We start from the raw sequence: 24,407 nt of genomic DNA, 5'->3' as shown, positions 1-24,407 counted from the left end.
TAATGCCCTGAATCACCAGTGGGGTTTGTGTTTATGTTTTTGTATCTGAGACTTCAGGTGACTTGTCTTTAGGGGAATCTCTTAGGCTGTGGGGCTCTGAAATCCAATATAACATACTTGGAGCAGCTATCCATCACTTCCTTGGAGCCATTTTGCAATGTCACTCATGTGATGAGTTTTCAATTTCTTCAAATCCTCCTTTCCCCCAAATTTCTATTTCTATTGAGGAAAATTTAGAGCACTTCTTTACCCCATTCACACCCAAATTTGAATGTAAATATTTAAAGATTATATACTCTTGCTGTTGAATTGTCTATCCCAGTGTTGAATAACTTTACTTTAAACTTTTTTATTAATCCCTTTTTTTTAGATACCAGTTATTTCCTAATGGATCCCCTATTCCCATTGAATCCCCTCTTGTTACTGAGAAGAATAGTTAAGCCAAATTCATGGGAAAAATGACCCCAGTATTTGTATCTTTCTGTACTCTACCAAGAGAAGGGGAAATATGATTTTTCTTCTCTTCTCTGGGGCTAAAGAAGTTTAAATATCTTTTAATATTTTTTCATATTAATTCAATCCAATTTATCAAACATTTATTAAGTATCTTTTATGTGCCTAACCCTGGAGATAGAAAAACCAAAATATTTCTTACAAGTGGACAATTGAAATTTACTGGAGACTTTCCATTATTCTAATCACTGCATTTTTTTCCTTATATTCTGCATCACTTTCTGTGTCTTCCCTTGTGTCTCTGAATTCCTCCTTTTTTTGTGGTTCTGAATGGTCAATTGGTGAGCAAACATTCATTAAGCACCTACTGTGTATCACACCCTGGGCTAGGCACTGAAGATGCAGAGATAAAATTGAGACTGGGTATAATAATATCCCATTGTATTTATATAACACAATTTGTTCCATCCCTCTCAATCATAGGATCATAAATTAGGAGCAGATAGGAACTTTAGAGGTCATAAGATCATAGACTTAGAACTGGAAGAGACCTCATAGGTCATCTTAGCCAACCCCCTCATTATCTAGATGAGGAAATTAAGGTTCAGAGGTTCAGTGATTTTTTTTTTTTGGTTGTTATAAAAGATGCTTCTATGGATATGTTAGTATGTATATGGGAGTTTTCATTCTGCCTTTGATCTTCCTGGGATGGGTGCCTACTGGGACTCCAAGTTCTGGCCCAAGAAGACAGGACATTTAGTAAGTAGAAGTAAAAGGGTCCATTAGACAAATTCACATTAAAGACTTGGGATCTGTAATGAACTTCTAGTAGGTCTCTCCTCCAAAGGGAGAGATCCTACTAAATGAAAAGTGAGTGAAAGTTCCAGACGACTTTTCGAGCTTTTCCAAACCACTTCCCAGGGACTTGGATTTCCTGAACTGATTTTCCTTAGAGAAACCTAGTGGCAAGCACACAACACAGCTGCTACTTTAATTCCGATTCAAAGTGTGGAGCCTCAAACATGTTGAAGTCATCTGACCAGTAATTTTATTGAGAAAAACGGATGGATGAAAGTGGTTGTGGGAGATACCCACATGACCCACTGTGTTTTTCACAGAATTGCTACTCAATAGTCTTGAAAAGCTCCCTTCAGCGTGGACTCCCTTCCTAATGAATTCCAGGCCATGTGTAGAGGTTGGGAGCCTCCCAAAGTGAGGGTCGCCATGAATAGGAAGATTGCAACAACTGGTTTGTCCAGAGGAGGGATTTACTCTGTCATCATTGAGCTAGAGTTCTTTCTTATTGTCTGTTCTACAGTCTTGTAATCCCACTAAACTGCTATTCTATACTCATGTGGCATTGTCACATCTCGAGGGAAAAGGGTAAAGAAATTTGGGGCAAGGTTAGTTGCCTAGACAAATGAAATCTCTGAGATAATCTCCAGATTCCATTTTCCTTGGAGAGTTCAAAATGCCACTGTTGCTTAATCTATTTAGATATGTTATCAGGGTTAAATCCAATTTCTTTTACTTTCCACTTCATTGATCAGGAAGTGGTCAGGAAGAAGGGAAGGAGAAAAGAGAGAAAGAGCAAAATAGAGGGAGAGACAGACACAGAGACAGAAGGAAGGAAAGAGAGGAAGAGAAGAGAGAGGGAGAGGAGGAAAGGGGAAAAGAGACACAGGGATGGGGAGAGAGATTTGAGGGAAAGAGACAGAGAGAGAAAGGGAGAGAAGATTGGAGAATGAGAGACAGAGAATGAGGGAAACAAAAGAGAGAAAGGAAGGGAGGGGGAAAGGGGGAGAGAGAGGGAGAGGGCCTGAGGAGAGATAGATAGATAGATAGATAGATAGATGAGAGAGAGAGAGAGAGAGAGAGAGAGAGAGAGAGAGAGAGAGAGAGATACAGAGATAGAGAAAGAGAGAGAGAAAGACAGGAGAGATTCACAGAGACACACACAGAAACAAAGAGAGAGAGAGGAAGGAGAGGGTGGAGAATGAGAGAGAGAGAGAGAGAGAGAGAGACAGAGAGAGAGACAGAGAGAGAAAGAAAGAGAGACACACAGAGAGAGAATGAAGAGATAGAGAGAAAGAGGAAGAGGGATAGAAGTGGGAGAGAGATACAGGAAGAGAGAAAGAAAGAAAAGAGAGATTTATATATATATATATATATTAATGAGAGAGATAATATGAAAATATAAGAATATTTCAGGGGAAGAATAAGCCATAAACTAGATAATCAGTCCCTTGGTAGTTGAGGGTGGAATGAAAGCCATATTGTGGTTGATGGGGATGCAAGAGTTGAATAGTATTTAAAAATGGCACGTGTTATTTACATGTGAGAGGTTGATTCTGTTGTTGGCACCAGGATAATTGTCGTTATCTTTCTTGGCGAATTTTCTTTTCATCATAATCACAGACTTGAGGTTGGTGCAGGAATTAATCATGAGAGGCACTAATTGGCATCACAGAATTATCATGGCTCTCAAGCCACTGGGCTCCAGGTTGGTGGAAGTGGAGAAATCATTTTTGTGAAATGCCTTTAATAGCTTAAGTATAACCTAGGGCTCGTGGTTTCTTGTTTCCCATTTTACGGATACCTCAGCATCTCTCTAGTTGCCAGGAGGCAGCTTAGACCCATCACCCACATCATTGTAGTATCAGTATTCTTTCACTTCTGGGAGTACTGTCTTTCCTTTTTTCCATAGTGACACCCAATGACACCCACCTCCCATCTCTGATATTTTTTCTTCCATTGGTAGTAGAAAGCCATGACCAAGCCAATAGGTTTTACCTTTTTAGATGGCAGCTGTATTTCTCCATATATTTCTCTGTATATTCTCTAACTTAGTTTTAATGTTTCAAGAGTGGCTGGGTTCTAATCCTAATTTAGAAATTTATTTGACCATAGGCAAATCACTTAACCTTTCAGTGACTCAATTTTCAAGGTCTGTAAAGTGGAGATAATATTGCTTCTTTTACTTGTAAGGAAAATACTTTTCAAATTTTATAGTTCTACGTAAATGTGAATATTATAATATGGAAGTCTGAATGGTCTCAGTGAAAATGTATTAACAATAATATCTCAGTTTTATCTTTTATTTATAGCTAGAAATAGTATAATTTTATGTACTAACTGACTTGTGTGACTTTGACTGGTCACAAAGAAAGATTTCTGGAAAGTAAACTATTTCACTAGTATGGTACATAGTAGACCATTTTTTTAAAAAAAATTATTTATTTATTTATTTGTTTGTTTATTTAAGGCAATGAGGTTTTCATGTGAGTTGCCCAAGGTCACACAGCTAGGCAATTATTAAGCATCTGAGGTCAGATTTGAATTCAGGTCCTCCTGACTCCTGGACTGATACTCTATCTACAGTGCCACTTAACTGCCCCACGTAGTAGGTTCTTAATAAATTTTCATTAATTGATTACTTTAAAAAAATTGAGAAATGGGTGCAATTTATTTTTAGTAAAATCAAACTTGCTCTTCCCATTTCTATAACCTTTAATATCCAACAAAAATCTTTCATCATGGCCAATTCTGTGAGATAAGTACTTCAGAGTGTTTGCCTCCTTTCACAGGAAGCTTGGAGAGGTCCAGAACTCTGGCTATTGAGAGGCAGAGCTGGAATTGCAAAGCAATGGGGTTAAGTGGCTTGCCCAAGGCCACACAGCTAGGTTATTATTAAGTGTCTGAGGTCAGATTTGAACTCAGGTCCTCCTGATTCCAGGGCTGGTGCTCTATCCACTGCACCACCTAGCCACTCCTGGTTGAAATCATTTTAAACAAACTTGGGAATGACTTCTACTTCACTGCCAGTTAAGTGAGAAATAGTGCAAGAAACAGAGGATGTGTTCAGATGCTGACTTTGAAAGCTATCTCATCTATGTAATGGGCAGAATGGGCAGAACCCTTGTCCTACCTTCCTTTGCAGATCTTTTGAGAAGTATTTTGATTGGAATAAGAAACAGCATGATAACATGAATAGAGGACTAAGTCTTGGATAGTGACTGGAATCAGGAGGACTTGAGTTCAGATGTGACCCTAAACTTACTGTGTGTCCATGAGCAAAAAACCCAGACTTAGAGAGTTGCTTAGAGGATAGAAAGGTTAAGTGATTTGCCTAAAGCCAGTATGTGTCAGAGTTAAGATTCAAACCCAAGACTTCCTACTTTTGAAGCCAGATCTCTATTGCCTATCTTTGAGTTAGAAGGATGCCCCCAATTCTACAGATGAAGAAATTAATGTTTAGGTAAAGGAAGAGACTTTCCCAGGGTCGCGCAACCACCAAGGGCCAAGGCAATTCTCCATGCCCAGGCCTCTTGGACCAGGATTCTTTCTACCTTCATTTTGCTGTGTCTTGAGATGATGAAGGCAGGATCAACTGCCCATTGCCATTAATAAGTAAGGAGTCTAGGTTTCTGGGTCTGAGATGGGAGCTAATATACTTTGCTTTAGCTTTGCTCTGAATAAGATAATAATAAGATTTCAGGCCATCTATACATGTGAATGGAAAAAAAAATCAATACCTTTTTGTTTTCTTTGTAATCCTCTGCTTTTTAAAATTTTAGGATGGCCAAAGGGGTCTGTGAGTTGAATTAAGAATCCCAGATCTAAAAGAGGCAGCTTTTTAGTTTTTGGTTTTTTTTTGCAAAGCAAATGGGGTTAAGTGGCTTGCCCAAGGCCACACAGCTAGGGAATTATTAAGTGTCTGAGACAGGATTTGAACCCAGGTACTCCTGACTCCAGGGCCTCCACTGCGCCACCTAGCTGCCCTAAGAGGCAGCTTTTTGAGAGTAGAAATTGTATCTTTTCTGTGGGTTTCTGATCCCAGTACCTAGCATAGAAGCTGTTAATCAGAAGTATTTATTAAGGACTATCATGAGATACCCAAGATACAGAGAGAGACAGAGACACTGTCTTTGCCCTTGGGGAGTTTCCATTCTAAGGTGGAGAAGACCCTCAAATAACTACATAGATACAAATATGTAGAGTCTAGGTGGAAGGTAATAGATAGAAACAGAAAATTTATTTATTATACACTGTTAAAAATGCCAGAAATTCAAAAGCACGATCGATTCTTCCCCCTCTCTCCCTACCCCCAATTTTCTTTATCCTTAAAGAAAATTAAAATTCTAATTTAAAATTTAAATTCTAATGGGGGAAGATTGTATAAGCTGGAAAAGGATGGCAGGGACCAGAGAAACAGTGGCAAAGAGGGGTGCAAATTGATCATGGATCCTTTGGCCTCTCCCTTCAATGGGAGTCCACCGCAAGGACTCAGCAGTTGAGGGGGGTGGCCACAGGGGCAGCAGCATCTGCAGAGTAAAAAGACTACTGGGGAAAAGAAGGAACAGGACAGAGAGTGCGGTCATGGCAGGGAGAAGGCATTAATGGGGTGCTGGGGGTATGGGGGGCTGTGGGGAATCAAGAGAGGCCTGGTGGTGAAAGTGACATTTGAGCTGAATCTTGAAGGGAGGCCAGGAAAGCAGGCCCGGCCCATAGGAGACACTCAAGATGGATTGTTGATGGATTGATTAACTGACACGGAATGTTTCATAGCATAAGTGATCTAATAACAGCCCTTCAGACTGGGGAATATTTCTGAAAGCCAGATATGTTATAAATACAATGTGGGGACATTGTAGACTTCTTCCCAGTTTGACTTGATAGCTTTGAAGACAATTAGAGCTGGAAGAGACCTCAGAGATAATATAGACCTCAGCTTGGCCAACCACCCTTCTCAGATAAAATAACAGATCTGGTCATCTGATTGCCAATCTGTAGTTGCTTCTACTATCTCTCTCTCTCTCTCTCTCTCTCTCTCTCTCTCTCTCTCTCTCTCTCTCTCTCCTACATCTCTTTCCAGCTCTTTGTCTGTCTTTATTTTTTATTTTTCTCCTCTCTCTATCCCTGTTTCTCTTTTTGTCTTTGTTGCTCTCTTAATACTTTTTTTTTTCAAATGAAAGAAGGATTAGACTACTTTTCTTTCTCTCTGAAATATATGTGTGTGTGTGTGTGTGTGTGTGTGTGTGTGTGTGTATGTGTATGTGTGTGTGTGAGAGAGAGAGAGAGAGAGAGAGAGAGAGAGAGAGAGAGAGAGAGAGAGAGGAGAAGGGGAGAAGAAGAAGAAAAAGATGAAGGAAGAGAGATGAATGGGAACTTGGAAAAAATATATTTGGATCTTCTTTAGAATTTACTATTTCCTTCAGTTATTTTAAAATACACTGCCATTGGCATTCATGTTACAAAAAAGGGTTTAGAACCCTTGCTCTGGGATGGGGGGGAGGGAAATGCTTTATTCTAGGTTGAGTAAAGTCACATGAAAGGAAAACCCAAAGTAAGACATGGCAAATAAAGAAGGCATGCTTTACATGGAGTGTTAAATAAAGTACATGGGCTGTCAGAAAATGGAAGCAATGTGGACTCATCCTTTCCAACTCTTAAGTAGGTGAACATGATTACTCTGCTGAGCTGGAGGCTGAGGACTGGGGCAGGCCAGGATCATAAATAAGGGAAGAGTCAGGGTTGAGTTGGGCCCAATGAAAACAGTTCTGGAAGTGTGTTTGGTTCAGCTATTGCTTGGACATTCAGGTGGAGGGAATTTGAAAGACCAGAGATTCTTATTTCTGTTCTTGGTGAATTGGAATAATTCTGGGTTTTCTTCCTTGTCTCCAAAATGACAGAGAGGGAGAAAGTAGGAGAGGTGCCACCTTTGTCAGATAGACTGTCAGGAGAATAGGTGTGGACTCTATGAAATGAGGGTGGATGGGACGATTTTTGATGCCTTTTCCAACTGGAACTCCCTGGATTCTTTGACCCAAGATGGGTCTCTGAGAGTTCCAGGACTGCCTTGATCACATAAAAAGAACATAGTGTTTGGAGTTAGAAGATCTGAGTTCAAATCCCTACTTTACCCCTTTCTACTGGTACTATCAAGTCACTTCTCCCATTGATACCTTGGTTTCCTCATCTGTACATTGAATGAGCTTGGACTAGATTTCAGCTCTAAACCTATGATTTTGTAGCTTAGAGGAGCTTTCTCAGGGTGAGAAATGGGATGGTAGCATTAGTCACCTTAACAAGGATATTTATTTATAACTGGCAGCAGAAAGACAAGTCCTTAGACCTTTCTCTAGGTTTTTAGCATTCATTTAAAGAACTTAATGCCTACTTTACAAATCCAATGTCGAGGTTTTTGACTTAAAAATAGGCCTGTAGTTAGTCACACATTGGGTCTAGTCCTTTTTATCAGAACTGAGGAATTGACATCTTGGTATCTATTAGCTAAGTGGGTGTATCTTTTTTTGGGGGAAGCCCATACTCTCCCCATGTCTTCCAGTGAATAAAGGTAAGACAAGGTTGACTTTTTAAAATCTGCTAGCCTATATAAAGAAGGAAAAATCCATTTTCTTGGAAATTTATTTTGATCAGGCAAAAGTTGGGTTTCTGTTTGAACAAATCACATTGGGCGTATCCTGACTGCTGTGCCACAACACCTGATATCAGATAAAATAACATCATAGGGGGCAGTTAGTTCTGAAGGTACAATGTTATCTTTGGGTGATCAGCTGAACTTTTGCAGTGGGGTTTGGTCATGTTGCTTTAATGACATTATTGTCATTGTTGGGGGGGGGGGTGACTCCATTTGATCCTCCAGAGGAGAGAGAGGACTAGACATCTAATGAGGTGAAGGCAGATGATTCAAGGTGGGGTTCAACTTCTGAGTCCAAGATAAATAAGGGACACCCATCTAGGGCTGGTGACCACAGCTTTTCAGACCAGGTAGGTCCTATAAAAGGATTTCTAAAGACAGGAAGATCCTGGGTGATGACAGCCCAAGTCTAGTGGTAGAGTAGACCTTAACCCTTGGGATGAGTATAATGATTAATATGGGCGGTTCAAGCAGCATAGTTCTTGGCATTTCTCATTCTACATTAAACATACTCCCTAGCCGTCCGACAGCTGGCAACCGTGGCCGACAACTTTTTGATTGTCAGAGCTTTAGTTCTGACTGGGTCTGTTAATTGGTTTTCATGTGAGTGTTCTCTAAGCTCCAGCCATTCGAGTCTGGCCTGGGGTGTTTATCTGTGGCATGCCAGAGGTTTTGGACCATCTCCATATTGCGTAATGAACTTCTGCCTTGACTTGTGGGTGTGAGGAGTATTAGTCAGTGAAAAATATTGAGTTAAATATTTGTCAATTAAAAGGTATAATGGTCTTAGAGAAAAGAAGTTATAAGTCCTAGTCTATTAGTTCAGTGGTTTCTCTGTGTGTGTGTGTGTGTGTGTGTGTGTGTGTGTGTGTGTGTGTAAATGTAAAATCCACCTGCTGTTTATGTGGTGAGAACAAAACAAGCTACAACTCCAATCCAGACTGTCCTTAACACTTTTTTTATGGGCGATCAAGTAATGGGCAAGACATGCCTCCGGTTTTTTTATGACCATGAGGGTAATGAAGGGGAATGTCTGAAGAGGCTTTTTTTTCCATTTGCTATTTACAGAGTTGTGGGTTTGTTTTTCTTAATGAACATTCCCTCTCCTTTGAAATGAACTTTCTTTTGGTGATCCAGCAGGGGCTTCAAAGAAGGCAGCCTTTTCTTGTCCAGTGAGAAATTTTTCTACTCCCCCCACCCCTGCCTGCAAAATTAGTTCCCAAGAATAGCTTAGTCATTCTCAACAATTGTGAAACCATGTTTATGAAGTCCTTTTTATGAGAATCCTATTTGCTAACATTTTGGAGGCCTTTGACTGTTTGCATAGCACTTTTCATATCTCATTTGATCACACCATCTCTTTGAGGTAGGATCAATTTTCAATCAATAGATCAATACAATTTATCAATACAATCAATACAATGCAATTTATTAAGCAACAATTATGGGCCAGGCACTATGCTCATCTCATTTTACTGAAGATGGGCAGCTCGGTAGGTAGTGCAGTGGACTTTGAGTCAGGAAGACTGGAGTTCAAACGTGACCTCAGATGGGCAAGTCACTTAACTACTGTCTGCCTCAGTTTCCTCATCTGATAATAATAGCACCTCCCCTCCCTGCTTGTTGGGAGTCTTGAATGAATTAATATTTGTGGAGCAATTATCCCAGAGCTTGGCAAATAATAAGCATGGAATAAATGCTTGTTAAAATAAAAAGAAAATTAAATGAGGAAACTGAAGCCGAAAAAAATTAAGTGACTTTCCCAGGGCCACACAACTAGTAAGTTTCTGAGGTAGGATCTGCACCCAAGACTTCCTGACTCAAAGCCAACGGTCCATTTATCTACCCCTGCAGAAGCATATCTGGATTTGAGAAACTTGAAAGTCTTACTTGTTGACGTCTGTTCAGAATCCAGGGACAGACTTTATTGGGATTGATGAGATGTCTTTTTTAGGGTGTCTTGCCTGACCCAGTCATCCTGTGAAGGGATTGCGTCTGTGGTCTCTTTTCTATGGATACTTTATCCAGGATTGTCGATCACAGTCCATCTTTGCCTTCCCCTCCTGGGCACCTTCATCCTTGCCTTCCCATCATTTTGCTACTGGGGAGCAAGTTAAAACTAGAGCAGTGGAGTGAGTCCTTGTTGCCCATCACCTTATTAACCCCCTTCTGTCCTTCCTTAAATGGCTGCTGTAGAAAATAATTTGAGAAGGCATTTAAAAAACAAGGAAATTGCTTTGATGTTGGATTGGGATGGGTGAAATAAGCAGCTTCCGTCGTCATCGTAAAACTTGTAGTAAGAGGCTCTTGGCTTGTGGGGCATTTTCAAAAGCGTGGCAGTCAGGTGATAGGTCCCCCCCCCCATACCAGTGCAAACTCTTAGGAAGCTTGGGTTGGAATAAATCACTTAACCTCTCTGGACCTCATTTTCCTCATTTGTAAAATACTGGGGTTGGACTAGATGATTCCCAAGTCCCTTTTCTGATATAGATCCTAAATTCAATTCCATAATACTAGGATTATTTTTTTGAGAAGTATCTTTAGTGCCAGTCCCTGACACATAGTAGGCTCTTCACAATGCTTGTTGGAATGCAACGTCTAATTTCCATACTTGGGAATTTTTTAGGAGTATCTTACTCTTGCCTTGGTAGTTTATGGCAACCCAATGGGGGAGGGAGTAGGAGGAGATTTCTTTTTAACCATCTTTTTTTTTTTTAAATCAGCTTATAGAGCTCTCTCATTCTCTCCCTTTTTTCTTTCTCTCTTTCTCTTTTTTCTCTTTTCTTTCTATCTCTCTTCTTTCTTTTTCTTTCTCTCTCTCTTTCTCTGTCTCTCTGTCTCTATATCTCTATCTCTGTCTCTGTCTCTCTGTCTGTCTCTCTCTCTCTCTCTGTCTTCCCTGAAGGGGGACATCCCTCTTCTCCCGAGTCCTTTGCAGGATCCAGACAGAGGTGAGGGAGGCAGCACTGAGTGAGGGCCCGGGATCCTGTGGGATGCTCCCTGGGCTCAGGCTGGGAAGTGGAGAGTCTCTTTTCCCCTTTCATGATTACAATCATTAACGCCTCCCTCCTCCCTGCTTCCCTCCCTCCTCCCTGGCAGAGTTCCCTGTCATTTTAAGTAGGCAGCAATTACTGGTTTGCCAAAGCAGCCTTCTCTTGCTGCGGGAGGATCCTATTAATTATCACCCTATCTCTAATTTAGCCTTCCTGGTGTTGAGAGAAGGTGCTTGTAAACCTCTGTCAGAGCAGCTGCAACCTCACCTCCATTAAAAAAAACCCAACAAAACTCTTTTGGAGCCAGTTCTGCGTGGCTCCGAGGCTGGCGTGAGCGTCGATGCGGCCCGGGTGAGTGCTTCTCGTCATCGTGCCCGCCGCTGGGCCGGCTCCTTGGCTGGTTGAGTCTTGTCGTTAGGGTTGAGGGGGGTTTCATTCTGCATTTGGTTCAGACCTCGGAGTGGAAACTTGTTTGAGTTGGCACTGATTTCCCAGCTCTGCTCTTTGACTCTCATGTGGTAGGGGCCCGGGAGAGCCTCTCAGCTTCCCCATGCTTGGCTTTTTCTATCTGTATGATGGGCACGACTGCCTTGACTGCCTCCTTATCTCAGAGCCTGCCATACACATGGTAGTGAGTTCATGCCAGTGAGTCTGGAGATGGTATATATGGGGCTGACTCAGATTGTAGAATCTTGACTCCTTGGAAAACTGGATTATTTTGATTTATCATTGAGTTGACTCTTGGTGGATACTCTCAGATATAAGAATACACATCAGGATATATATATATATATATACACACACATATATATATATAAAATAGACACAAATGTGTGCATGTTTTCATCACATTATGTGATGACTGCCCATACTTCACACATATATTTACGTGCATGTTTACATACATACATACATGTCTGTGAGAGAGAGAGAGAGAGAGAGAGAGAGAGAGATTGGTTGCTTATTTCAGCAAACATTTTTGGGAAGTTATCTGAGAACATCTCATTGGTCCCTAGTTGTTGCCATGTTGCTTCTCTAATCTAAGTGTGAGCTCCTTCGGGGTAGGAATCATTTTTGCCTTCTCTTTGAAACCCCCACCCCCCACCCCCATTGGCCACAGTAAAAGGAGGCTTGTTGACAGATCATGATTCCATGTGGATCTGCTCTTATCATCTTCCCTTCTCTCCTTCCCTCTCTCTCAGGGGCTATTTTTGGAGTTGCCGATGGGTGTTTTTCCTAATGAGAGGGCCTTATTGTTTCTCCATCCAGCCCACTGGGGTGATGCCCAGTACCTTTTCCAACCTCCCCTTAGTGATTTAACAAGGTGAAAGGAGCCGCAGCCCAAGCTCTGTCATCCTGGTTGGCTGTCACTGTACATGCTGATGTCACCCAATTTCTTGAATTTCAGCCGGTGGGGATTAACAGAAATTGTCAGAATACCACTTCCTTATTTTACTCTTTTCTTTGCTAATAACCATTGCTCCTAATACTGTAAGACAATGAGATTTGAAAAACCAGTCTCATTCTTCGGGCTCAGATGACAACTTTAATATTTCCTTTTTTTTCTGTAATAGTTTTAGCCTTCAGGAATAATTTGTAAACTCTCCTTGCTCCTCCTGTTTGCCCGTTAGTAACCCTGGACCCAGAGTAGCCAAACTTCCAGTTTCTTGGCCTTCCGGGCAGCCTCATACAGTCAGTGGATGGTCTGGAATATTTGACTAAATGGCTTCCCTTATATAGAATACTTTTACTCAGCTAGCTTCCCTTCTCACCCTTCAGCCTCTGACTGTTAGAAGGTGATTCATTTAGACATGTTTCCAGAGCCCTTGTTGGGGTCCAGCTTTCTCTACTCTTCTCTCCTCCCCCTCTGCCTCCCAGATCATCCTCTTTTGCTTTTCTAAATTTCATTCATGTTGGCACCAAACTTTCAGTGTTGGTTGACTGTGATCTTGATTTACCACCCTCCCCATTTTCCCATTTTCTGACAATAAACTTTACTATTTCTACTTTATTTTTATTCCCTTGACTTCCTTCCCTCTTACTTTGCTTTTGCAAAGTGATTATTTTAAGAATTTTAGATGAGAGGACTCAGAGATCATGGAGGCATTTTTGCAGATGGGGAAACTGAGGCTTATGGAGGATAAATGACTTGCCCAGAGTCATACAGGCAGTGAGAAGCAGAGTCAGTATTGGAACCCAAGTCCCTTGACTGACCATGTCACATCACCCCACCAGTCTCCTCTGGATATTTAGTGGAGGAGAGCTTTAAACAGCCACCGGCACTGGGGTGGAACCGTGCCGGGGTATTGACTTTATTGCAATTTTGCTGGAACAGAATTTGAAAAGCCTCAGCGTTCGTACTTTCCTCTGTGGGTTGTTTTCGCTTATTTTGTCTGTTTGGGAAATGCCATCCTATGCAAACTGCTGACTTAATATTTTCTCTGGAATGAAAACCATTTGGATCATTTCAATGAATTTTATCTAAGATTTCGGTGAACAGTGTCGGTTTTGTTTTCTGCTCTCCTGTCAGAGTAAGAGCAGAATATGAATTTATATCACATGGAAATAAACACAGGCTATATTTTGTTTTGTACTCAGGTTTTTTTTTTTTTAGACATCATTTGAATATTAAAAAATTACTATAGTGTTGTAGGGGTTATTATTTGGTTAAAATCATGTTCGTGTTTAACTTTTTTTGCTTTTGGTAAGTTTTTATTTCAGGTCCTACTGTTTATTTTAACTAAAACATCTGAGAATTTAAAAAGATTAACATTTAATTTTCATTGAAAGCATTTAAAAAATAAAAAAAAACAATCCAGTTAACAAATAAACATGCACCCCCCCTCCTTCTTAGGTGTCCTTGGCTGAAACCACAGATGATGGATGATTTGGAGGAGATGATTCGTCCCTTTCTGTCTTCCTTAAGGATAGAGAAGATACTAGATTTAAAAAAGGAGGGATGAATAATTCCATGACTGAAAGAATTGTCTTAGAAGGAAGCAGGTTAGCTAGAGAGTGCTTTATTGGGAGAGACAGAGTTCAAGCTTTGGAAGCAGGAAGCCTTGAAGATTGAAGGTTGAAGATCGCTGGCTTCCATTACAGGGGTGTTCACATACACACACTTAGACATGAACGTGCACACACATACATATTTACATACATAGTACATACATGAATATATGAACTCATGTTTATTTATAGTATGTATTTATTAATCTTATGTTTATGTTGTGTATGTGTTTTTATTTGGATTTGTTCACTCTCTGATTAGACTATAAAGTAATCCAAAGAGGGATCATTATAGTCTTTGTACATGTATCTTTAGCACCTTTTACAGTGCCTAGAAATAAGGATAATTTATATTCTGTTTTGGATTTAGTTTTGTTTTTCTTTAAATAAGTTTCTTGAAATATAAGAAAAAAACACTGAAAAGTTGCAAGGGATACTGCAAATAGTAGGTGCTTAATAAATGATTGATTGAATGATCATGATCAAATCACATGACTTTTCTGTGCTCTCCATCAGTGACCAGATTGCAGAGGAGTTATAATCTGCCTTGGCAGAAGGCCTTTCTGAACTGGGAGTTCCTTAGCCTCATGAAATTATGTCTGCACTCCCCCTGATGTCAAATCCTGCTTTGTTTTTATAGAGTTTATAGTATTTCTGCATGCTAATAATCCATGCTAATAATCCACTATTTTATAGTGGAAAGAACACCTCATCTGGCTAGAGGTAGGAGTGTTGGTGTAAGATGCAGAGGTTCTGTGTTCAAATCTCAGTCTTGCTGCTCATTGCTTCTAAGATTTGGGCCAAGTCAATAGATCTGTATAGGCCTCAGGTTCCTTATCTGTAAAATGAAGGCGTTGAAGGAAAGTACTTGTGAAGTCCCTCCCAGTTTTAAATATATGATCCTCCTTAGTTCAGATCTTGACTTGGACCCCCTATGATCTGGAGAAAGTAGAAATAGGATGATTGTGAAGAAATCACTGTAAAATATAAAACTATTGACTTACATTATCATTAACTGATTTGGGATAACGGAGTTGTAATTAATCTTGAGGTCAAAGGAATGAGATGTATCTCTTCTTAGACTTGTGATACTAGGCTCTTTGAATCAAAGATGTATCTTCTTTTGAATGAATGAATGAATGAGACAACATTTATTAAGAACTTACAGGACTAAACACTGTCCTAATTCTCCACGTGTTGGGGATCAAAATAGGAACCCCCCCCCCCAAGATAGATAACTGGTTTCAAGGCATTCTCAATCTAATGGGGGGAGATATCTAAAAATAAAGTCAGCTGCAGGGTTGGTGGAAAGACCCAGAAATTGTACAGATGCATTTTGGCGGGCGGATGACTAGACGCGGGATCCTCCATTTCCTTAAGACCTCTGGATATTTAAGATGACCGTGGTAGGGACAAGTCTCAGACTAGGTAAGTCTTGGTGATCCTTGGACTCATTCAAGTAAGAAAGGTTTTAGTGTCCATCTCATCCAAACCATGGGAAAAGGGCAAGTTATCTGGCAAGTTTCACACATTACCATGGGCCTACTCAACCCTAATTGAATGTGAAGTAGGTGGGTGGGGGGAGGAGAAAAATAACTGAACAGTAATGTGGGGGTGGGCTGGGGTGAAAGGAGCATGAGATTTTGAATAGAGAAAAAAAATCTGAGTTAGGTTTTTACATTTTTTTTTTTGCAAGGCAATGGGGTTAAGTGGCTTGCCTGAGGCCACGCGGCTAGGTAATTATTAAGTGTCTGAGGTCGGATTTGAACCCAGGTAGTTCTGACGCCAGGGCCGGTGCTTTATCCACTATGCCACCTAGCCGCCCCCTGAGTTAGGTTTTTAAAAGTAGAATCTGTATCATTTATGAGAAACTTTTTTTTAACATTGTTCAACAGTGAGACCTGAATGATTGAAAAGGTTGAAAGTGAGATCTTGGAGTTTCACTCACATTTCAGTCATGGACACCCCTTTCCTTTACTAATTCACCCCATTCGGTTTGTAGGCCCACCCCACACAATTATTTGCCCTCCTTGGTTTTTAGCCAATAGGAATCAAATGAAAAACTCTTGCCACCTTCTGCATCTTTCCAGTACCTTTACCAGAAATGGAATGATCTTGGTAAATTTGAAAAATATTCTATTGGGTCTGGAAGCTTATTGAGGCAGGAGCTGTTCCATTCACTCTTTGGGTGTTCATTGTGGCTCATTCAACAGCTGAGTCCTCCAAGGCTACTGTGGCACCTCCCTTCACTCCTCCTCATATTGGAATTATTAGATATGCACATACTGTACTCTTGCCTAGACTATAAACTCCTTGAGACTAGGGATAGTTTACTTTTTTTTTTGGTATTCCATATTTAGTAGGTTTTTAAGCAATGTTTGTTTATTGATGGAAACATCACTGCAAGGGAATTTAAACTTCCATTCTCCATTTGAAGACCTGGGTTGACTTTTAGGGCAGCCTGTCCAGATCCATACACATAACCTTGTACCCTCTTGAAGTTAGACTGGGTATGAGGGATGGTTTTTAACCCACGAGGAGATGAAAGACAAATGAGCATTCCAGGAGAGTTTGACTTGTTTACATCAGGGTGACTACACCAATGTTTTTGTTATGGGACTTATGGGCAAAGCAGTCAATGTCTAGTCTACTCCTCCCCTTGAGTGACCAATGATCTGGCCTCTCTGCATTCCCACCCCCCTCTGAAGTGAGGAGGAACTCCGGGTTAGCAAATGAAGATGGGTCTACCCTCTAGCATGGTGCCAGTGGATTGCCCATCCTTCACCACTCCTAACCTAGGAAAGCCATTGGTCTGTATGCAAACCCAGAAATTGCTCAATAAGTGAGAAGGGGAGGGGGGAATCTTTGTTGATAAGAGATAGTTCACAAAAACAAACCAGTTTTGGCAAATTTGTGAATGACTTTAAATTTATATTAAAAAATAAATCTTTGTCTTCCTACATCATTTGACCTGTGCAAGAACTCTGGTAGTTTGCAAAAGACAATCCAGACTGTTTTCTTTTTAGATGTTAGAGAAGAACTTGGCTGACCGGTGCTGTCCGCTTAAAAGCTGGCCCTTGGGTCTCTTTTGGAATTCTTGCCAGTGTGTGGGAGAGAGCAGGCAATGGCACATGATCTTCCATATGACATCACGGCATGTAGACACAACTGTCTTAAGGGGGTGGTTTTAAAATGATGCTTTGGTTCAGAAATGGCAATAACAACCAATTCGTTCCAAAATAGATGACTCCCCCACCTCCCCCTTCCTCTCCCTACCCCTTCTTCTGCAGGCGATGACTCAAAATTTCAGCCTGCATGGATCTAATAGAAAAAAATTAGGAAGACAGCTCTCTAGGTCAGGGGTTCTTAACCTTTTTTTTTATGTGTGTGTCATGAATCTCTTTGGAGATCTGGTGAAAGTAGTGGACCCCTTTTTAGAATTTTTTAAAGAAAAATTGATTTATTAATTAAAAATTAAACTAAAATTTAAAAGTTAAATAACTAGAAGCATGGCTAGATTTCAGTTATAGGTTAGTGGGGAAAAAGATGTCATTTTTCTCAGATTAATTGATTAATTTAAAAATTAATAAAAGATAATTAAAAACTTAATTTCAGTTATAGGTTAATGAAATTCTTTTCCCATCCCAGACTCCCATTTTAGACCCCCCCCCCTTTAAATCTAACAAGCATCCTGTGGATAACAGATTAAGAACTCTTCCTTTGGGTAAAAGACTTTCTTTTGAAGATGACAGATTCTAAACTCAATGAGGCTTTGGAGGTGAACTTTAGTCAAGATCCTAGCTAATACTTTGGTTTTCTAAGAGTTTGTTCCTTGTTGGCTTGGTTCATTTTCTGGAAGTATAAGATCATAGGGTCATATGTTGAGAGCTGGGAGGGACCTCAGAGGTCATCTGGTCTCTAACCCCATTATTTTATTTGTTTGTTTTTTGTTTTTGCAAGGCAATAGGGTTAAGTGGCTTGCCCAAGGTCACACAGCTAGGCAATTATTGTCTGAGACTGGATTTGAACTCAGGTCCTCCTGACTCCAGGGCTTGTGCTCTATCTACTGTGCCACCTAGTTGCCCCTAAACCCATTATTTTGAATGAGGAAACCATGGCTCAAGGCAGTTAGGTAACTTGTCCAAGGTCATCATGGGAAGGGCCATTTGAACCCAAGACCACTGATTCCATTTCTAATGCTTTGTCCACTGGAGTGATGTTTTTGTTTTCCATTTGAATTTTTTCTGTGAATTTTGATTGCGTTTAGATGTAATTTTTTTTCTTTTTCTTTACCTTTAAACTTTTAATAAACAAAGGTTTTATTAAAAAAAAAACCTTTTGACTATATCTCTATTTCTATCTGTCTGTCTGTCTGTCTATCTATCTAGATAACCAGCTGTGCTTGTTGGAGACTAGCCAACATCCCTTATGGAAATTTAATTTGGAAGTTGGGTTGCAAACATTTGAAGTGGTACACTATAAATTTGTTTGTCTTTTTCATGAAGTTAAACATTGAAAAAATATCAAAAGAGGCCTATGCTGTTTCATCTGTGAAAGAAAGAGGTCCAGATCTGTGATTTCATCTGTGCAGGGAAATCCCCATGTGGAAACCGGTGCAGAGGGGCAACTCCTTCAGAACAACCCCTAGGAGGCTGGAATGCTGTGACTCCCTAATGAGAATTTAGATCTTTCTGAGATAAGTTCAACTCTCTCTCTGTACTATATACTAGACTTTTTCTGGCCTTGGGATGATATAGATGCTTATTTTTTTTTTCAGGCAATTGGGGTTAAGTGACTTTCCCAAGGACACAAAGCTAGTAAGGGTCTGAGGTCGCATTTGAACTCAGATCTTCCTGACTCCAGGGTCAGTGCTCTATCCACTAGATTAAGATGTTGCTGAGCCTCTTGTAGTTAATGATGTGTGTGTTTTCAAGAATTCTGAAAATTTTAAACCCCTTTCTGAACATTCCCTTGGTGAGTAGCTGTCCTTTTTCATGCATCGGGAAATGGGCACAGTCAATGGTTAAGATCTTGGAGTGATTCTTGTACTTTGGACTGAACTAATTTAAAACTAAATTTGTTTTTTTCAGTCCACAGAGTAGATGTACTCTGTAAAGAGGGATATTGCACTCCTTAAGGGGGTCTGTAATTTCATCTGTGTGTGTGTGTGTGTACCTTCTCCAGAGATGCTGATTGCAACATGTCCCACCCTTTAGTTTGGACAGTTTAGTGAGTTGCTGTGGCCAAAAAAGCATCATCACCTGAGGGCCAAACTTCTGATGAGCTTCTCTGAACTCACCCTTTGACAGGCATGCTATTCAGAGTGGGGCCTAGATTAGAAACTTGCCTTGATTGATCTTGTATTCCAGCAGGGCAGTCTTTGAGAAGTTCAGTCACTGGGGCATAGATTTAAAACTACAAGGGATGTTAGAGGCCAACCCCTTCATTTTACAGATAGGGCAACTGAGGCACAGAGAGGTTCACAGAAACAGTAAATGTATGAGGCAGGATTCAAACCTGCTTCCTCCTGACTCCAAGTTCATCATCCTGTTCTCTCTCTCTCTCTCTCTCTCTCTCTCTCTCTCTCTCTCTCTCTCTCTCTCTCTCTCTATATATATATATATATATATATATATATATATAAATTTTTCTTCAATCAGCAACTTCAACTGTGATTTCCAAAGTGGCCGATATCAGAAACCTTCCTCTTTTGCAAATATGTGGCCAGATGGACCTTGTCAAAAACTAAAGAAATGCTTTGGGTCATTCTAAAAGGTTCTGCCTCACCCTGGTGTCTCGCCCCATCAATCACCTGTGAAACTGGTACTTCTGTTGAAATAGGTAGACCAAAACAGCTGGGGTCGTTCAAAACCAACTGAAATGCTAACACCCACACAAAGAATTATTAGTAATGGATGTTGTCAAGTTTACCATTAATGTTCTGCTTCACTGAGTCATCATGGTATGTGCCCAAACTCTGAGCTCTCTGGATATGGGCCTGCTGATGGACCATGTCTGTCATCTGAAAAGCAGCCATCCAAATTGGAACAACTCATTACCAGAGCTGCTAATAATAATAATAATGAAAATAATAATAATAACAATAATGATAATAATCATGATGGCTAACATTTATACAATGCTTTGCAAATATCTCATTTGCCTCACAACAACCCTGGGACCCAGGTACTATCTTATCACTATTTTACAGATGAGAAAACTGAGGCAGGCAGAGGTGAAGTGATTTATCTAAGAGTCACATAGCTGGAAAACGTCTGAGGTGGCATTTTGGACTCAGGTCTTTCTGAGTCCAAATCCATCATGCCACTAAATGTTTTAGTTTTCCCAGAAACTCACTGGCCATTTTAGTTAACTCCCTTTGCTAGAGAGGAATTACTATCCTTTGGATGGAGGGAATAACTAACTATACCAGTGTATTGAGAGAGCCTTCAGCTATCTGTCGAATTGCCTCTGACTTGAATTAAGCCACAAATTCAATCAATCAGTAAACATTTATTAAGTGCCTATAGTATGCTAATCAATGGACTAAGAACTGAGTATACAAAAAAGGCAAAAGGCAATTGCTGCCCTTAAGGAGCTTATGTGACTAAAAGAATAATGAAACCCATAGAAAATCATAGGCAAACATTCTATAATTTGAGGACTACAGTGTTTCTTGTCCCTCAGAGAGCTCACTTGACTTGTCTAAGGTCACACAGCTATTTAAATACAGGTCTTTCTGAATCAAAATCTATCAGTCTGCCCTTTATTTTGTGTTGCCTCCTCTCTTCACTTTGAGCTTACTTCTAGTTTGATGTTATTTCCCTTTCCTGGAAAACTGTCCTGTCAAGAGCAAGTATTATAGACTATTCTTTTTTTGAAGGGTGTAGGGGATATTGGAAGGCAGTGGGGTTAAGTGACTTGCTCAGGGTCACACAACTCATAGTATCAAGTGTCTGAGGTCAGATTTGAACTCAGGTCCTCCTAACTCCAGGACTGGTGCTATATCTGTCCCATTTTTATAGACTATTCTTATTTCTGGAATGTACCCCCTTTCCATTTTATGGGATAAAGTGGGTATTTCCATAACAGTATATTATAAAAAAAATGCACATGGAATTGCAAATCAATTAAGTACAACTTACTATTCCATTTAAATATATTATAAAGTTCTATATATTTATTTTTTCTTTTTTTTCCTCTACCCCCCCAATAGATGGCTACCATTATACATCACTGTCTGTGTACATGTAAAATCATGTATACATACAACTATTGAAATGACTTTGTATTACCAATTATATAGTTTATATTTGCTTACCTGCATACATTTCCTATCCCCTTAGTGGAATGTAGACTCCTTGAAAAAAGAAATATTGTGTTTTTTGCTATTGTATCCTAGGCACCTGGCTTGTACCCCAAAGGCTGGAGTTGAAAGAAATTAAATTTTTCTGATTGAAAATGGCAGTTTGACTAGTTCTCACTTGGGCTAAGCTTGCCCATATCAGTGCTATTGATCCTAATAATTTTGGGCATTTCCCACTCTAGGTTAGTTCTCTTAGATTGGTTTAGAGTGCCGATCTACATATGGATGGGTTTTTATACCCAGGATGTACTAGCAATTCCCCAGTTTTTTGGTCTCAGGATTTTTTTATACTCTTAAAAATTATTGAGCATTCCAAAGTTGTTGTTTAGTCATTTTCAATCATGCCTGACACTTTGTGACCCTGTTTGGGGGTTTTCTTGGTCCAGGTACTGTCAATTCCTTCTCCAGCTCATTTTACAGATGAGGAAACTGAGGAAAAATAGGATTAAGTGACTTTCCCAGGAAAACACAGCTAGTAAGTGTCTGAGACTGAATTTGAACTCAGGAAAATGAGTTTTCCTAATTTCAGGTCTGATACGCTACCTACTGCTCCACCTAGCTGCTGAGCCTCATGAAGAACTCCATTTATTTGCTTTATAGAAACAAAAATATTTTATTATCAGCAGGAAGATAATTTTGATCTCATGAACCTCCTGGAAGGGTCTTAGCCAGGGTCTTAGACATAGACCATACATTGAGAACTTGCTGAGCTGTATGACCTATAATGATACTAGATTTGTGGAATCTTGATGGGAATCTGAGATAAGAATATTTGACTTTCTGGAGAGGTTGTTTCCCTTTGAATCAGTAGTGGAATTACGCTTTTATTTCTTCTTTCTGAACACTCCTGTCCTCTTTGAAATAATCAAGTGTGACATAAATGCTATATAAAAATATCCTGGCCTTCAGAGTTCATTGAGATCATTCACTCTCCTCTGGTGAAAGAATTCAAAGTAGGACAAGGGGCCATTTTGGTAAAAAGATAACAAAATATGTAGTGAAGAAAACTGGAGAGTTAAAATGAACTATATAGAGAGGAGAAGTCTGTATTTATTTGTTAATGCATCTTTTGTATTCATCCATCTATCCATCTCTCCATCCATTTGTCTCTATCCATCTATTCCTATATTTCTTAATCCATCCATCTTCTATCTTTCTTTCTATCCAGCTATCCATCTTTCTATTTCTCAATTGATCTATCCATCATCCATCCATCCATGATCCATCCATTCATCTAGCCATCACCTATCTATTTGTCTATCTTTCTTTCTGTCTTCCTATTCATTCATCTGAATTTCCATTAATTTATCCCTATTTTTCTTAATCCATCCATCTATCATCTATCCATCCATATATCTATCTATCCATCCATCCATCCATTCATGCATTCTTCCATCCTTCCCCATGTAGAATGTAAAGTCCTTTACGGGTAGAGGCCTTTTCATTTTGGTCTCAGTATCCCCAGCACCTAACATGGTACTTGAAACATAGCAGCCACTTAGATCAGTAAATGCTTATAGGGTCTTATTGAACTGAAGGCCGGGTGCCAAGTCTTTCATGGTTCAGTTTGTATACATAAAGGGCTGTGAAAACGTAAATTAGTCTGGAAATTAGTAAGACAGCTGAGCGATCCCAAAGTTTTCCTTTTAGCAAATTAGGGGAAGTGGCTGTCTTTCAAGTTGGGGCAGGTAGTCCTTTGTGGATCTTGTGCTCAACTCCCCGTTTCGGCTTAGGTGCTAGTTTTACGAGTCACTGATGGGGTGAGACATGGGCTGGATACAAACCTTTTATAGGTATTTCAACATAAAAGAGCAGCAACTGCTTATGTTAGCTTAGGTCTGGCTACATTTCTGCCTTGAGATGGGGGCCAGACAAGTATGTTGTATTTAATTTAATCTCTACCGGTGTTACCACCTCCCTTGTTTTGGGCTCGTCTGAATATCTCCCTTTATACGTCTGTCATTAAATTATAATTGCAGCATCTTGTTTTAAATTTAGCATGATGCACCAAGGCAAATCTTTGCCAACAATTCATGCTTAATGGCAAATGTTAGCTGATTCCAGGAAGGCTTTTAAATGGGTCCTGGTAAATTTGCCTCTGAAATTCAGTGAGTTTGATCAGCAGACCCCAAGAATTCCCTCCCTCCTTCCCACGCCCTGCCCCCTACCCCCAATGGACTTATCATTCAGAAATCTTTTGTGGTTCTATAGATATATTACTTAGAATAAAAAAAAAACCTAACAACAACTCTGAACTATTGGCACTCACTCCAGTTTGGTGCCACTCACTTGCCTGGTTCCTTGGAAAAGAGTCAATCTCTTTGCTACCTCATTCTTTAGAAGTCTGGATGGTGCCAGAGAGGCATAGTAGGGAGGGCCAGGTCTGGAGTGGTCCCATGGTGATGATAGAAGGCACCCAGGCCTTGGGCTCCTTTAGAGGGGATGCCAGGCAACTCTCAAATGTTTCACTGGCCTTCAATGGGGGCAAGTTCTCAAATAAATTATGTGTGTGCGTGTGTGTGTGTGTGTGTGTGTGTGTGTGTGTGTGTGTGTGAGAGAGAGAGAGAGAGAGAGAGAGAGAGAGAGAGAGAGTTTTCTTTTCTGCTCTTATCAGATGTGTGAGCCGACAAAGATCCTGTGACTATATTGACCCAGAACTTCTGGAAGGAATAAGTGTTGTCAGTATATTAGGAATCTGAATCGAAAGCTGGAAGTGATCTTGGAAGCAGTCTTTCCTTAGGAAAGACTAGATGGCATGGCAGGTAGAATCCGAGTTCAAATTCACCTTTGGACACTTACTAGCTCTCTGACCTTGGCCAAGTCACTTAACCCTGATTGCCTCACATCCAGGACCATCTCTATTGGTGTCTGATCCTTATCTGACCACTGGACCCAGATGACTCCATAGGTGAAAGTGAGTTAGGTGACTTAGCACAGCCCCCCCTTACTCAAATCCAATTCACTTGCTTGTCATGGCATCACCTCCCTAATGTCATGGTCTTCAAGAAAGGACAAAAAAACGCAACATCCGGACGGTGAAACTTTTTGTATTACAGGCACACACTCAAAACTGAAGTCACCATCGAATTCTCGCAGAATTCAAACAACTTCTATAATGTGAAGAAGCTGCTTCATACAGTAGAAA

At 40.2% G+C, this 24,407-nt stretch overlaps 1 protein-coding gene across 3 annotated transcripts in view; it reads left to right on the top strand.

Moving 5' to 3' along the window:
- The window catches only part of MITF (melanocyte inducing transcription factor), a 276,732-nt gene that overhangs the window by 14,393 nt on the left and 237,932 nt on the right, over nucleotides 1-24,407 (top strand). Inside the window, exon 1 of one of the 3 annotated variants that reach the window (XM_074198756.1) lies at nucleotides 6,737-11,238. The exons of the other annotated variants lie outside the window; for them this stretch is intronic. Within the exon in view, the coding sequence (XP_074054857.1) occupies nucleotides 11,228-11,238 (11 nt within the window). The 5' untranslated portion in view covers nucleotides 6,737-11,227. Of the gene's footprint in view, nucleotides 1-6,736; nucleotides 11,239-24,407 lie in introns of those variants that run through there. 3 annotated transcript variants of the gene reach the window in all.

This window comes from Macrotis lagotis, chromosome 8 (assembly GCF_037893015.1).
Source record: "Macrotis lagotis isolate mMagLag1 chromosome 8, bilby.v1.9.chrom.fasta, whole genome shotgun sequence".
NCBI lineage: Eukaryota > Metazoa > Chordata > Mammalia > Peramelemorphia > Peramelidae > Macrotis > Macrotis lagotis.
This window is presented reverse-complemented; position numbering and strand designations above follow the sequence as displayed.